Source organism: Botryllus schlosseri, chromosome 16 (assembly GCF_051294905.1).
Source record: "Botryllus schlosseri isolate E-star chromosome 16, Bs_hap1, whole genome shotgun sequence".
NCBI lineage: Eukaryota > Metazoa > Chordata > Ascidiacea > Stolidobranchia > Styelidae > Botryllus > Botryllus schlosseri.
This window is the reverse complement of record NC_137251.1, coordinates 2435848-2451724: the sequence shown is the minus strand read 5'-3', so window position 1 is coordinate 2451724 and position 15877 is coordinate 2435848. Positions and strand designations below refer to the sequence as shown.

Below are 15877 nucleotides of genomic sequence, written 5' to 3'. Positions count from 1 at the left end.
ACTCTAGAATGTTATGCATAACGTTTTCCAGGCATGTGGCGCGTGTCCGCGTACAGCAGCGGGGAACATTCGCTTCGAGTTACGGGATTGAGTACGTTGGATTTCCAAGCTAGATTTTCGCGGGTTCCCACGTTGAACTGGGATGACACTGGTTTTCAACCTGTTGAAGGTGAGCTAAGAGTTATCATCCTCCGTCCATAAATGTAAATGATTTGGGGAAATCTGCTTCCAAGATTAGCACCATATCTAAGGCCTAAATATGTGTGTGGCGCTGAGATGATATGGATTAGGATTAGGATTTGTAAAAACCGGATTTGGGAAATTTTGCTGGATTAGGATTTGAGATTTTATTTTTATTGGGTTAGGATTAGGATTTAGGATTGGATTTACCGATTGGCGAATGGCGATAAAGTATTTCGTCATACAACGATTTTACGAAGTTTGGAAATTTATAACTTAATGTACTTTTACACTCATTAAGCTTTTATTTCTTTTTACAGAATTATTTAGGCATAAGATGTAAGTTATAGCTTTCTAAACGGAATTCCAAGTTTGAATCGTATTTGGAATAGGGTTATAGGATTTGAAGCATCGGATTTGGATTAGATTGGGTCATGGAAATTTTAACTTCACTCGTATCTGGTGTGGCGATCAATGAAGTTTGTTTATGTGCAGAAATTGAGAACTGAAATAGGTCATTTGCACATCAATTTTGAAGTTATTTTGTGATCAGTTTATCTAATCTTACAGCTCTACTGGGACACGTTAACTCTGTAATTACGTGGCAATTGTGATTCTGTAACTGCGTTTTTACTGCGACATTTCTATATTTTTAAAATGAGTGTGTCCTGGCTTGATCAACCTTTGACAAAATGATTTCCTGGCTCAACATAGCCCACATCAACTTTTCATTTAATTGAATACTTTTCAAATATCGTTCTATTCCATTTTGATTGAAAGTAGGCAAACTTCCAATTTACTGCTTGCATATACTTCAATAGCATAGGCAACAATAGGCATACTTCTGTTTAAGATTCCCGCTGTATACATATCTACGCACATATCCTTCATTTTGCATTGATCAGGGGCGACCACGTACATGCTGGTGAACGGCACTGGCCTGAAACCGCCTGGTGAATTTCGGGAAATCACTCTCAGGGATATCAGTGGCAATAGCATCAAGGTAATATTAGCTGGGAATTGAATGTGTATCCCATATCTCAGATATACATCACAGCTTTTATGATAGGCGATATGAAATGAGAAGCACGATTCTCAGTAGCACCGAATTTGTTTTAGGAACTAGTCATCATTATATGTAGGGTTATCGTAAAAACAAGTTTTGCTTTTGAAACCCCACTTTCAGATCCATCTACTAGCACAGTAAGGATATTCATTCGAGTCAAATTTATAAGGAAGGAATGAACGAATGTATGAGTTACCCACGGATGAGTCGTTTTGTGAGCAGTTTTGATACAACAAACGACAACATTGCTGTAATTCACCGGCTTCGCATATATTATATCGTCGTTGTCATCGATATTAGGGTTGCATGATTAACACCCAATATGCTGCCTTTAGTTAGTGCCTGATAAGCACGTGTTTAGGTGTGAAGACTTTATTGATTTTCATTTATGATAAGTATAATAGGTTATCAAAATGGCTTACGAACATCCACATGCGACATATGGTATAAATCTTTTCTATCTTCTAAAAGCGTATTTTTATCACTTTAATTGTTAATTCAGATCTAATCAGTCCGTTTTATTGTAACAGGTTAACACATTACGTTATTGGTTGAAAATCTATTTATTAAAAATACCACCAATGTAGCTGAGACATCTCTTACCTTCCAGACCGCGCAATCCAAATTTCTGTTTGTAGGATATTGAATTCGACTCTCCACCGGATCCCACTCAGCCGTATCTGTATGCGCCGAGATCGTTCCTAACACCGGAAGTGGACTTTTATGTTTACGTTAATGGCGTGACGCAAGGCAACTATCCGTTTCAACGTGCAACCAAAAATGCCATTTTAAACATCGAACCAGGTGCGTAATTATTTCCACAATTAAACACTGTACAAATACGATAAAATGTATTTCGAATGAAGTCGCTCCATCCGTATTTATGGAGCGGACTCACCCTGGATATTTCGACTATCCTGCGGAGATACCATGCCGGGTGACGAGCTTGCTCCCCTTCCATGTATCATGGGCCAGGAAAAAGGCCGGCCGTTGGATACCAGCTGGAACAAAGTCTTTACATCAGTAAGTAGATTATTTGCGCAGTAACACGCCGGCCCACAATCTTATTTCGTTGTGGACAAGTTGATCCTGGTATCTTCCTGAAGTGCCTAACAATGACAGGCTTGATGCGGTGTGCTGCCGCCGATGAAAACGTTGTGGATTTCAGACACCATATGACTTAGAAAATTACATTTGCTCTTCAGGTATTGCGTATAAACATCGGAATTATGGTATATATATATATATATGTATATGGGGACAGGCCTACCACAAATATTATGTTGAGTGACGTCCAAAATTGGCGAAGGTATCAACTGCCAACCTCGTAGGCTACTATTATTCACAACTTCTATGATCTGTGACTACGGGACACTGTTCATTTGTGCGTTCTAATTCACAATCACACGTCTTACGAGAGGGTTTCTGTACCAGAGACGGCCGGATTCCCAGATTTAGGAACCCGAATCCATCCAGCTCCAGCAGGCCATTTGAAATTCGGAGTCTGAAAAAATCCGGCTGGGGAATTTTCAATTCAGAGTCTGAAGTAATCCTGTCTAATTCACGCTAATGTTTTGTATTTCTGTGGAAAAATCTTGCTACGAGAAAAATCTTGACCAGCGAGATAGTGTAATGGTTATGCGTCCGACTTCTCGATCGGTATGTCTTGGTTCGATCCCCGGCCGGGTATAGGCTACCAAAGACTCGAAAATTGGTTTACGCAGCTATCCTGCTAGGCCAGGGGTTCTCAAAGGGTGGGCCATGGCCCACTGGTGGGCCACAGAGCATTTTGAGGTGGGCCACAGAGCTATTTAGAAAATTTCAGAAATAATGTAAGTTCAGCTATATTTCTTGTGTTATTCGCTAAAAAAATATTCGTATTATCTAATTATACATAGGCTACATAAAGCTTTTCATCCGACTCTGATTAGACGTAGTGGCACGTATGAAGTCAGCTTGTACAAATCGAAAACGTTAGGGAGAAGCGGTGACTTTTTCTACTGGCTATGACAACCTACAGCTAACTGCAACTAAACAATTTTCAAGCGTATAATAGGCCTACTGGAAGATAATGCTGAAGTAACCAAGTATTCCAGCAGGGTCACATGTCGCATGCCGTTGAAAGGGGTATGCAATGAACTCGCAATGAAATGCAATTGATGTACAGATTTACTGTACTTCGGCAGGCCGTATTATTGCAAGCTAAAAATAGTCATAATTGCAAATGTAGAGGCCTTTGCTCAGATAGGAAGTTTATTCACTCAGTCGCACTCAACAACCCAGCAGCGACGAGACCAAACACACAGAAGACACGCCTAGCATGAAATCACTAGAGCATCACAAGGGCGCCAACCCAGATAGGGGGCGCACGAGGGCTGCCACATCACCCTCCCATCAATTTTGAGAGGTGCTACTCAAGTAGACTCTCACAACAAAATACAAGCAATAACCAAGCAACAAGCATTAAGTGAAAAAAAGCAAAAAAAAAACTTTCACATAACATAGTCATTAAACCGTGAGGGCATTTGTCTGCTACGGCCGGGCAGGGCGCTCGGTATCTCTTCCGACACAGCGATGTCGGTCTCACCGACTGAATCGTCCTCCAGAGCTGGAAGCGAGTCAACATCATCCACGTAAGGATGTAAATTATCCACATGCACAATGCGATATCGTTCGGAGTTCACATGTTTTATCCGATAGAGGAATTGTTCAATTCTCTCTGACACTAGCCATGGGCCTGTCCAACCCGACCTCAGTTTTGACTTTGCTGGTGGATGGAAGTACCAGCACAAACTACCAGTTTCCAAAATCAAGGGTTTAACAGATGGATCGAAGTTTCTGGACTGGCGGATAGCAGACTTACTCAGTTGCTCACGGGCATACGCAAAAGCATCAGTACTAGCAATGTCAAACCACTTGACAAACTCAGTATAACAACGATAGGCAGTGTTACGTGGTGGTTTACCGAACATAATATCAACAGGAAGGGATATCTCTCTTCCTAAAAACAAACGATTAGGGGTATAACCAGTAGATGCATGCACTGATGATCTGTAAGTCATGGATAAATAAGGTAAATGTTCATCCCAGTTGTCTTGGGCACTGTTCACAAAACTTTTGAGCATTTGCAGATAAACCCGGTTGTTCCTTTCTGTGAGCCCGTCTGATCGAGGGTGATAGGGGGTAGTGCGAGTTTTCTCAATATCAAATAGCATACACATTTGCTTAAAAAGGTCAGATTCAAATTGCACTCCCTGGTCCGTATGGATTATAGACGGCGCACCAAATCTGGTGAAAATTTCAGTCACAAGTACATCTGCAGCAGAGGCAGCCAACAAGTTTTTTAATGGGAATGCCTCTACCCATTTTGAGAAGTAGTCAGTGCATACCATAATGTACTTATAACCCGACTCCGTCTCATTCAAGGGACCCATGAAATCAATTGAGATTCTGTCAAATGGCTCAGCACATAACATTTTCTGCAAATTAGCCTTGTGACCACCATGAGGAGTTTTCGATTTGGTACACACAGAACAGTATTTAATCCAACTTTCAACGTCACGTTTCATTCCAGGCCAATACACCCTATCTCTCAATTTCTTATAAGTACGATCACGGCCCAAATGACCTGCTGTTCGCAATGCATGAAACTGGTGAAAAATATCCTTACGAACCGAAATGGGCAGGACTAATTGAAATATTGGTTTACCCCCAGGATTAGAATGCACAAATTCACGATAAAGTACTCCATTTCGCAGACTGATGAGTCGCCATTGCGAACACAAGTCCCGGACCAGTTTTGGCTGGAACAGAAGTTCAGTCCCAGAAGGTCTACAATCTCTTGTTTCCTTCATTGAAATGACTGTTTTCAAGTCCTTGTCTTTCATCTGCAGCTCCTTCAAATTTTCTTCTGTGTATGACTGCAACCAGTTTGACAAATCTGGTCCTGTAGATGCAGATTCTTCAGCAACCTGCCCCAAACTCCCTACAATCACCGCAGCACATCTTGTTGCTGGAGGTTCCGCAAAATCACAACAGTCCGAGCATTCCTCTCGCTCACAGCGTCTACGGTACTTCCTGGAGAGACCATCAGCATTCCCATGCAACACGCCTGGACGATGTTCCACCGTATAATCATAGCTGCTCAGAAACGCAATCCACCTTGCCACCAAAGGCCCATGGGGTTCGCTCGAAGTGAGAAGCCAACGCAACGAAGAATGATCAGTCCTCAGAGTAAATGGTCTCCCCCAAAGGTAATGCCTGAAATGCTCAATTGCCCATCTTGCAGCATAAAGCTCTCGATATGTAGCACAGTAATTCCTCTGTGATTTGTTAAGAGTAGTACTTGCATAAGCGATTACCCTCTCAAGACCCTCTTGCTTCTGAGAGAGAACCGCACCCACACCAAAAGCGCTGCAATCAGTGTCAAGAATGAACACTTCACCATCTTCACGTGGGTAAGACAGTATCGGAGATTTCGTCAATAACTCCTTCAAGGTGTCAAACGCATTTTGGCATTGATCGTCCCAGTTAAAAGGCACATTCTTCATTGTCAGATGTGTCAGTGGGTAAGCGATGGACGCGAATGACTTCACATACTGCCGATAGTAGTTTGCGGTGCCTAGGAAAGCTTGGAGATCTTTCAACTTCCCAGGAACCGGCCAGTCACGAATCGACGATATCTTTGTCTCACTGCAGCTAACCCCTTTGTCTGAAATTTCATGGCCAAGATATTCCACAAGTCTTTGAAACAACCTGCACTTAGTTGGTTTGAACTTCAGTCCCGCCGTGCGTATCCTGGAGAAAACGTGTCGGAGGTTCTCCATTTCGTGCTCAAACGTTTTTCCAAAAACCATCACATCATCCAGGAAAACCAGGGCTCGCGACCATAATACATCAGCAAGAACTTTCTCCATCAATCTCTGAAACAGAGCTGGCGAATTTGCCAATCCCATGGGAAGTACAGTAAATTGGTAATGGTTATGACCTGGAACACTGAAGGCTGTTTTGGGGCGATCCTTAGGATCTATTGTGACTTGGAAAAAACCGCTTGCCAAGTCCAAACATGAAAACCACGAGGCGCCTCCCAACGAGTCGAGAATATCTTCTATTCGAGGTAACGAGTATGCATCTTTGACCGTTACGCTATTCAGTTTCCTGTAATCCAGAACAATTCTCCAGGAATTATCTTTTTTAGGAACCAGCATAATTGGTGCATTGAAAGGCGAATCAGACTCCTCTATCACGTTCTGTTCTCTCAGCTTTTCCACTTCTTGAATAGCCAACTTGCGTTTCTCCCAGCCCATGCGCCGAGGACGTACTTTGACAGGCTGCTCAGTGGTGAGAGTGATTCTATGCTGCAAAACTTGCGTCTGTCCGAGTTTCCCATCCGGCCCAATGAAAACATCCTGGAATTCAGTCAAGAGATCCCGCACTGCCGACTGCTGCTCCCCCGTTAGGTCCTGAACCCCATCCAACATGGAACTCAGATGACTTGGAAATTCGCCCGTTTGCGATTTCGATTCTTCACCTAAATAGGACTTCGCTTCACCCGGGGGCACCTCTTCATCTTCACTCTTCCTTATACTGGCAATGCCGGAAACTCTTCCATGTACATCCTGGAAGTTGTCTGCAGGGCAAATCATGCCAACAAAAGTGCCAGAGGGTATCTCAACCACACGATCTGAATCATTCACAACCAGAACTGGCACCGAGCATTCTGATGCGGTAACGAAAGCAGGACACACATACACTCCCGACTTATTCTGTGCCCACGAAAAATCCCTGACTGGCTCAACTACAGCCGTAACTCCCTTAACATCCACTGGCCAAGGGTGGTTATTCTCTCCAGTCACACATAATTGACCGTGAGCGGGGACCGAAATTGATTCCCTAATGTTTATACGGCTGCACGTGACATTAGTGGAACTCATTAATTGAACCGAGTCATCACCCACTTGCATTACTCCACGTCTGGCATACAAGGTGACATCAAAATCCTTCAGAGCATCCATACCCAAAATACCAATTTTCGCTCCGAGCTCAGCCACAAACACTCGCATCCTCACACAAACTTTATTTATACACATCTTGAGTGTGCAACTTCCATGCACTACTAGGGGTCTGCCATTAGCCACTCTAAATCGATTGTCGTCCGGACTCGATTCTAGCTCACCGACATCAATAAACTGCCGTAACCCAACATCTATGAATGTTACCGGACTACCGGTATCTACCAAAAATTTATAATCTGCCCTGGCAATACTAACAAGTGTGTACCAGTTGGTTGAAACATTGAGGGAGCAAATCAAGTTATCAAGATCATCATCAACTGTATTACAAGCGGGGTTACTGGTTTCGCACCCCGCTACTGCGAGTTTAAACGACCGTTCCAATTTCCATTATTATCCATAGTTTGCTGAGGTTGAGGGAAATATTGTGTTTGCGCATTGGGCCCATGCTGCCATGAACTATTCTGATTGGAATATTGACATTGATAATCATAGTGCCCTGCATTTCGACAAAGTGGACAAAAGGGTGCCCTACAGAAACGTGCAGAATGACCAGACTTGCCACACCTGAAGCATTTACCAAAGAATTTTGACTTGGGAATTTCACGGTTTCTATTTAGTGAATTCGGACGACTCGCATTATAGTCTGGAACATGATTTTTATTAAATAACTCGGTCAACTCATTTCTCAAAGACTTAATCTGGTTTTGCAATTCACCAATACATTCATCACATTCTGATTTCGAGTTCAAGTCAGCCTTGCGAGTAGAGTTATTAACCACTGCCACATAAGGTTTTATTGTGCCCGCATTGGCCCCATGAGTAGCAGCCATTGACTCATAGTTTTCAGCAGCACGAACTAATTCCTCTAAACTGTCACTCTCACGCACAGCAAGCATAGCACACAGTGTGACATCAGAGAACCCCTGACAAAATTGTTGACGTACCAGTAACTCGGCAGCATTCCCGTTTATCATCTTGTAGCCTTTACGAACCAATTCTCGGAGAGCAGCAGCAAATGCAGCAGGGGTCTCATTCGGCTTTTTCCTTCGGCTGTTGAACTTAGCTCTGTAGTTTTGTCCTGATTGCTCATTCCCAAAACGTTTTCTGAGATGCTCCACTATAAGTTCGAAGTTCTGAGAATCCTCGTCGGAAACCTCCTTGGCGTACTTCAGCGCGGGACCTTCCAGACTCCAGCCAAAATATGAAAGAATTTCACGTACACCCCAAGATGGGTTGCAGCCAACAACATACTCAAAATGGCTTAGATGGTCTTCTAACGTAACGTCCGTTGTTCCACTGAACTTATTAGGTAAAACATTTGGCGTTTTCGATTCCAGATGAATAGGCTTACCAGGCACTAGTATTTCGGTTGATTTCTTGCTGCTCGAAACTATTGGATCGTCGGAATTAATCATCCTATTCGGAGCAGAAACACATGGACGATCAACACTGCCCTTGTCGTCAGAGCTAGTCTGTTCCGGTACAGTACGTTGCATTTCTCTAATTAATGAAACAACCCTGGTCTCCCACGCCTGCATTTTTCGGTCGATCATCTCTTCTACAGCAAGTAGAATTTTTTCTGAGACGCGCTCAATCTGCCCCGAAAGTCTGCTTTCGTTGTTGGTCATTCTCACTTCGAGGTATTCAATTTTCGTTCGTAGCACGTCTAGTTGATGCGACTCGATCTCTTCTTCGATCTGTCTGGCCTCGTAAATCAACGACTGAGGTGAACTATCCATTCTGGTCCTGGCGTGCTCGCCAATGTAGAGGCCTTTGCTCAGATAGGAAGTTTATTCACTCAGTCGTACTCAACAACCCAGCAGCGACGAGACCAAACACACAGAAGACACGCCTAGCATGAAATCACTAGAGCATCACAAGGGCGCCAACCCAGATAGGGGGCGCACGAGGGCTGCCACACAAATTATTAGCAACTTCTGGCGGAGGTATACTGCACCACCGCAACGAATCGTAATGGATTGAGGATTCAACGGAGGGCATTAATCTTGGAAGTCGGTTTAAAATGTCCAGCCTGGAAATCATTGTACATAATGAAAGAGTCACAGGAATTGATTGTATCGTTGGATTGAATATTCTGACATCGCAACTTCAGTTGTTTTGGTACAAGACATACAAAGTAGCCCACATCATGCATATTGAAAAATCGTTCTCCACTTCTCTGCAGTACCCCATTCACCAATGAATTGTTCGATGCTGGCCCAGAATGATTGTAATATTCCCCACAATAGTATCACTCAAGTCCTAATCGCACAGTGCGGGGATCTCATAATTGTGTTTCGCGACGCGAATGGAGCAGCGGACGAAAATAATCTACTTAGGAGTTTTAGCATATGATCTACCAGGGTCGTAATTGCCGCACCCACGCCCCCAATTGGGGGAGCTCGAAGTGGCCCAAGATTATTTCGTTGGTCGTTTATTGGAGGATATTTATTCAACTTGAATTTTTTTTCGCGCTTCGCGCGATTTCATATCCCGGGAGTTCGACATTTAAATATCATTAGTTAGCGGTAAATGAGCATATTTTAGACAAATAGGCATATCGGCGCTGTCCATGACCACGCATTAAGCAGGATTATGACCGTGCGATATCAGGTGGGCCACAGCACATTTTTAAACCGGAAAATGGGCCACGGCCAAGAAAGGGCTGAGAACCCCTGTGCTAGGCGCTCAGCAATCACGGATAGCATGGAGGAGAAAAAAGAACGGGGGCGCAGACTAGATGACCTCACGGCCGTATCGCAACTCCGTCGTCAAAGCATCTCGATGGTGAAGGCGAAAAAGAATATCATCTCTCTCTCTCTCTCTCTCTCTCTCTCTCTCTCTACAATACGACTTTCAGAGAAAATGTAAAGTCTGGGTCCATTACAGCTACGTTCAAAATCGATATAATCATGCTTATACTACTGCTCATATTCCGGCTCCTCTGGTGTGTGTCCGCGTTTGTTTGCGAAGGTTCGCACTACAAGCTATGTCAGTCTGATGACAGCACTTCCACGCGAGATGTGTATGACGTGACTTGAAAACGGCGTATGTGTGGTGTGTGCTAGTCGATCGTTGATATGCGAAACGAATCACGTGGCCGAAGTCATGCAAATAGCCTATAAGAATTCGAAACGAGCTTTATTTTAACAGAATGTGTCAGCATATGACACATGTGAACATGTGAACATACCCCGTGCGGCATTATACAATACACTGTTCCACGCGATAAAAACCCGATTTTGTCACAAATAAGGTGATCCCTCCTTGGTGAACGATCTTTTGCCGCGTCGATGAAATCGGAACATCGGAATTCGTTGGCCGGATTCAGATCAGTTACATTTCGGAAAATCCTTCCAATAATATTGCCACATGAGCCTCGCTTACCCCGGTCAGTGAATCTCAGCACTATACCAGACTCTCTCGCTAGGTGGTATCATTGCCGCGTACCACTTGTGTCAGTCGAGGGTGCTGCCGCCAGAGCTTGCGGTACTCCGCCACCTAAATGCTTGGCGCATCGCGCTGTTATCTGGCTGTATGCATAGGCTAATTTTTAGCCGCGGCGGCGAGTACATCGGTGTTTGTGGTCTTTTTTGATACAGTAGTGTATTTCCGCCTCTATTAGTACCAATAACGGCGATAATAAGTTCGGACGGAATTCATCCGATGGCGAAGATTCATTTCATAGCGGCCTTTTAGTGTCAGTAGGTGGACAGCAGGAACAGCACATCGCACACTAGTAACTCAGCAATTACTAAACAGCTTAGTCCCTTCATTCAGCAAGTAGCCTATGGAGTATAGACTTTATTGTATAGTAATTTTGTATCAATCATGCTCATGCCCACTGCGCAGGTTTGGTTCGTGGACAAACAAATAAATGGGGTGCTGCAAGATGTTCGAAAATTCAATTTGCTCAGGTTCTTCTACTTTTATTTCCATTGTCCAGACTACATCCCTGTTTCATTGAGGATATTGGATGTACTGAATAGTTAAGAACATCAGGGTAGCCTCTAGAAAGAAATCAGTACCGGTAGCGCCATATGACAGGTCCAGTACGGCATGGTCCCGACAACGGCAAGGGTTCACAGAACAACAAAACATGCTTGGCATAATATTGCGATTTTGCTTCCGAGCTGACTATATTAGGCTACTGATTTATTAAACAACAGAGAAGGCTTTCGGATGTACTTAATTACATTCAACTAGATAGCAGTACTGGTGCATCTGAGCAAGGTAGTGTGGTATGCGGTGCGTCATATGCCGGGTTCAATGGCAGTGCGTAACTCTCGTACACTTCATTACTTTCGAAATTGATGCGTTCATTTATAAAAGATGAAGAGGAGCCCTACCTAACCCATGTTAAAATTATCGTCGTCAATTAACACCACTCAGAAACTTGTCAAGTTACATAGCCAAATTAGCCGACTGACAATATAAAAAACTATAGATGACATTTGCATATCGATTTCATGAAGCTAGGGTGGCATTGATCCAACTGCCGTGCATAAATGCTTACAATGTTACTACGTCAAACCCTATTCATTCTCGCTGGTTAGCACAGTAACACAGCCGAAACACAGTGGACATTTAGCTAACTGTAACAATATATTGGCGCAGTGGTATGGAGAATATTGTAAACTGATATTACCACGGGTCTCGAGGAATGCAGAATATTTTTACCAATCTTATCAAACCATAGAAAAATTTATGAACTTGAAGAAACTTGAAAGAGTTTTTCGATTCAAATATGGATGGTCTTGAATTCGGTTAATTTTTTTGGTACGCTGCTGCACCTGCATTGATCCTGACATATCCTAACTTATCGATGATGTTTGCAGGGATAGTACAACAGTATTCCTGCGCATTGAAGATATAACAGAAGAGGCGGAAGGATGGTACCGTTGTCTTGCTAACAACTCTAAAGGAATTGACTATGGCGAAACATTCCTCGATGTTGAAGGTAGGTTCCTGGCTGGACTAGTTACTCCAAATATCATTTATTACCTTTTCGGACGCACTTTAACATAGGCTTCATCTTGGGAATTTTACAGAACGACCTCCTGTAGTTACGGTTCGGAACAATGTAACAGCGGAACCTGGATCAGATGTAGTATTGACATGTTCCATAACAAGCAGCACTAATTATAGTGTCTCTTGGAGTCGGCAAAGCCTCAAGACGTTTGATCAATCAAGGTAAGTCATGCCCGTTCAATGTTAATCTGTCCTGTTAATCTCATTCAACTGGAATTGAAGGGTGAGTATATTACCAAACAACTCGCTGGCAATATTGTCTGTGGTGCCGAAGGATCAAAGTTTTTACAAATGTGCAGTTACAAATCCGGGCGGAACTGCTTACGGCCGAGTGTTTCTGAAAATACAAGGTATGATTATTTCAATTCCAAAATAAATGCAGGCTAAGTATGGCACCTGATGTCATATATTCATTGTGACGTAGAGTCCAGATGACGATACAATGGGCAAGCTGAAATCTTGCCGGCTTAGGATGTGTTGAGTAACCTATACATGAGGAACTGGTAATTCAACATTTACCGTTTCATCAGTATAGTATGGTGATATTGCTCTGAAAACTTGCAAAGTGCTATAGTTAGATCTCAGTGAACTGTACGCACAGGTTAGATCTGATTTAATTTGTGATCTTGTAACTGATTGCTGATGGCTCAAGTCATTGTCATAGCCTATCTAAAGATAGAGAAAGTGGTTTTGTAACTCAAATTCTGGGTCTTGTACATTATTCTTAAATTTTCGTTGTTATGTCGCACATTCCACATGGTAATTTATATACGATTGCGCTTCATCTGGCTTCACTTTCAGCAGCACCCATGATCTCGTTTACTCTCATGCATATTACAAACGTTCACTGTTCCTAAAATCATGAAATTATATGGTATTTAAAGAACCAAGCAGTTGCCAGAGTCACTGAATTTACCCAAGTAGTAATTCTGTAGAAAATTGTATTTGGATAGAAATAGGTAATTTTTGAGGAATAGGACATAGTATATTTTTGTCCTTGATGAGGTGTACGAGAGCGCTACTACAAGTAGAAATAGAAAATGATCTATTTGAAAGTAGGAGCAATTTGGGCAATCATACTTGGTGCTCTAGGCAAATATGGGTGTTTGATTAAAAACTGCTCCATGTCGCTTCTAGAGCTTAATATCTTTACATTTTATTGCAATCTTTTGATGTTTTGAATTGATAAAAATATAAATAATTGAATGAGTGAATGAATGAATACCAGTATTATACCGAATTTCGCAGTGGTAAATGACAATTTAGTGACTAAATCAGAACAGGTGACGGCACTAGAAATAGGGATGTTGGAGTAGTTTGCAGCATTTGTTGTCCAAGGTCATGGAAATAGAACTGGAACAATTCAAACTTGTGACCTGATCAGTCACTCTTCAGTAGGGCTGTTCAAAAATAACCCTTTTTCCGTTTTTCAGCCATTCACTGATTAAAGTTGTCAGGTTACCCTAAAACACACCAATTTTGGCTCAATTCTAACAAGAATAAGACCAAGAATAAGATCCAATTAAATTTTTAATTTATGAGAGAAAACAAAAAAAAAATTCAAATTTTCCTGTCAACCCCATGAAATTGTTGAGCTGTCTTCAAAGACGATGTAAAACAAATTTGACTCAATTCCAACTAGTAGGAGCGGAGTTATTTGATTATTTCAGTGATAATTCTCGGATTATCCTTGATTGGTGGATAACCCAAGAATTATCAACGAAAAACTGAGATGAGCTTGCGTACCTTTGGACATCATTAGTCAATACACAGACTAGACCTACAGAAAAGAGAACCTGTTTTGATTTAATTCACACAACAGTATTTTGTTTGGAATAGAAGAAGACTACTTGTGTACCACCTGGAATACTACTGCGTTGATAACCACACTCAAACATGAATACAAATTATAACCTCTCCTTGAAAATACATACAATTTGCCTTTACGATACCGTATCTTTGAAAATAAGAGTACAAAAAAAGGCCATTACAGATGGGTATAATCTATTGGTATTTTTCCAGAGTTGAAACTATAAAATATTCGCCTAAAAATGTGTATGACCAACGTGTAATCCTATTCGATAGAGTCCCCGTTCGTTTCTGTGCGTCCGAAAAGACCGATCAAGTATGTCACCGGTGACACTATTTCATTGAGGTGTATCGCCTCTGGATATCCTCAACCGACCGTTACATGGCTAAATAACTCTCAACCACTTCCAAAAACCAGAGACATACGGTATGGTAAAGATTGTGTTTATATGCGGAATCTATGAAAGTGAAGATTTAACGTTTTTTTTTGTTTACAGAATTAAAAGGAAAGGAACTGAACTGCGTTTTGTCAGAGCGCAGAAGGAGCACGAAGGCGTTTACACATGCAAGGCTACCAATATTGCCGGGTCTGCTGTGGATAACGGAAAAATCGTGTACACAGGTAGTGTAATATTGGTACTTTATGAAAGCACATATTGAAGTATGGAAAAAAACCTTTCAAATACAAACTTGCAAATAGGTAACTGAAAAAATGGGATATACGTACAGAACATTAGTAGGGTTGAATATTGCTGACCAGATGATGGAAGTGAATGAGTATTATTTTCAACGAAAGCTATCAGTGGTGAAATAGTTTGTTGTTGAGGATTAGATTTACAATAGGATGACACAAAAATAGCGAATTCTACTATCGATCGTGGCAAAAATTGATGACAGTATTAAATCTCAAGTCCAAAATGGAACGTCAGTACTAATCCAGCTTCATGTGAAGTCTACTTTCGAGTTCACTGTCACATTGCATCATGCAGTATAGGTTTGTATTACTGCGAGTGTACATAAACGTAAACCATTTGTAATATGTTTTATCTGTTCAAGACACACAATGCACAATGCGATACCATGAGCAGACATAAGTTTGTTAAAGTGCTAATTGACGTCTAGCCATTAAACATACACTTTGACCTACTGGTGTTCCTAGTAATAATGTTCAGCACAATATGTAACATCATTGATTGTCTCTGTTTTTCATGCAGCGAATACCATACTCTGGTGTAAGTCTGGACTTCTGTGAAAACATTCTCTTTGTTGCTATCGTATTTATCATAAATTTTTCAACACCAAGCATAATTTAGTATCAAATCAGCCCATCCTGCCATCTGTAAATTTCAGAACTGCCCACTGCTACCATATCAGAGAAAAATCTGTTGATCCAAGAAGGTCAGTCGTTAGATATCACGTGCGTTGCGACAGGCACACCGAACCCGCAAATATTCTGGTACTTCAACGACGCGCCCCTTGCCAACGGACAGCGACACACTATCACGGTATGACATATGCAGAGCTGGCAAATTTGAGCACGATTCCGATTTGAATATTAGAATTTGAGTCGAGTCGAGTGTTTGAGTATTACTCATTTTGACGTCATTACAGTATGAATGATGTGGAAAGTTCAGTTATGTACTTTTTATGGGACCACAAAGTAAATATTGCCAGTTCTGCCGAATTTGATAATTTCGTATTTTTTCGACCATACCCATCTCATCGCAATTTATGACAATGATATGCATTGATGACGACTTCGCGGAGAAGTCATTTC

General features: G+C 42.0%; 1 protein-coding gene across 1 annotated transcript in view; it reads left to right on the top strand.

Annotated features, from left to right (window-relative positions):
• Window positions 1-15877, top strand: part of LOC145459145 (hemicentin-1-like) — an 87128-nt gene that overhangs the window by 6963 nt on the left and 64288 nt on the right. The window contains exons 7-16 of the mRNA XM_080337772.1: window positions 32-169; window positions 1086-1183; window positions 1885-2050; window positions 2113-2269; window positions 12099-12220; window positions 12312-12453; window positions 12514-12641; window positions 14377-14527; window positions 14598-14722; window positions 15451-15605. Of these exons, the coding sequence (XP_080193898.1) occupies window positions 32-169; window positions 1086-1183; window positions 1885-2050; window positions 2113-2269; window positions 12099-12220; window positions 12312-12453; window positions 12514-12641; window positions 14377-14527; window positions 14598-14722; window positions 15451-15605 (1382 nt within the window). The remainder of the gene's footprint in view (window positions 1-31; window positions 170-1085; window positions 1184-1884; window positions 2051-2112; window positions 2270-12098; window positions 12221-12311; window positions 12454-12513; window positions 12642-14376; window positions 14528-14597; window positions 14723-15450; window positions 15606-15877) is intronic.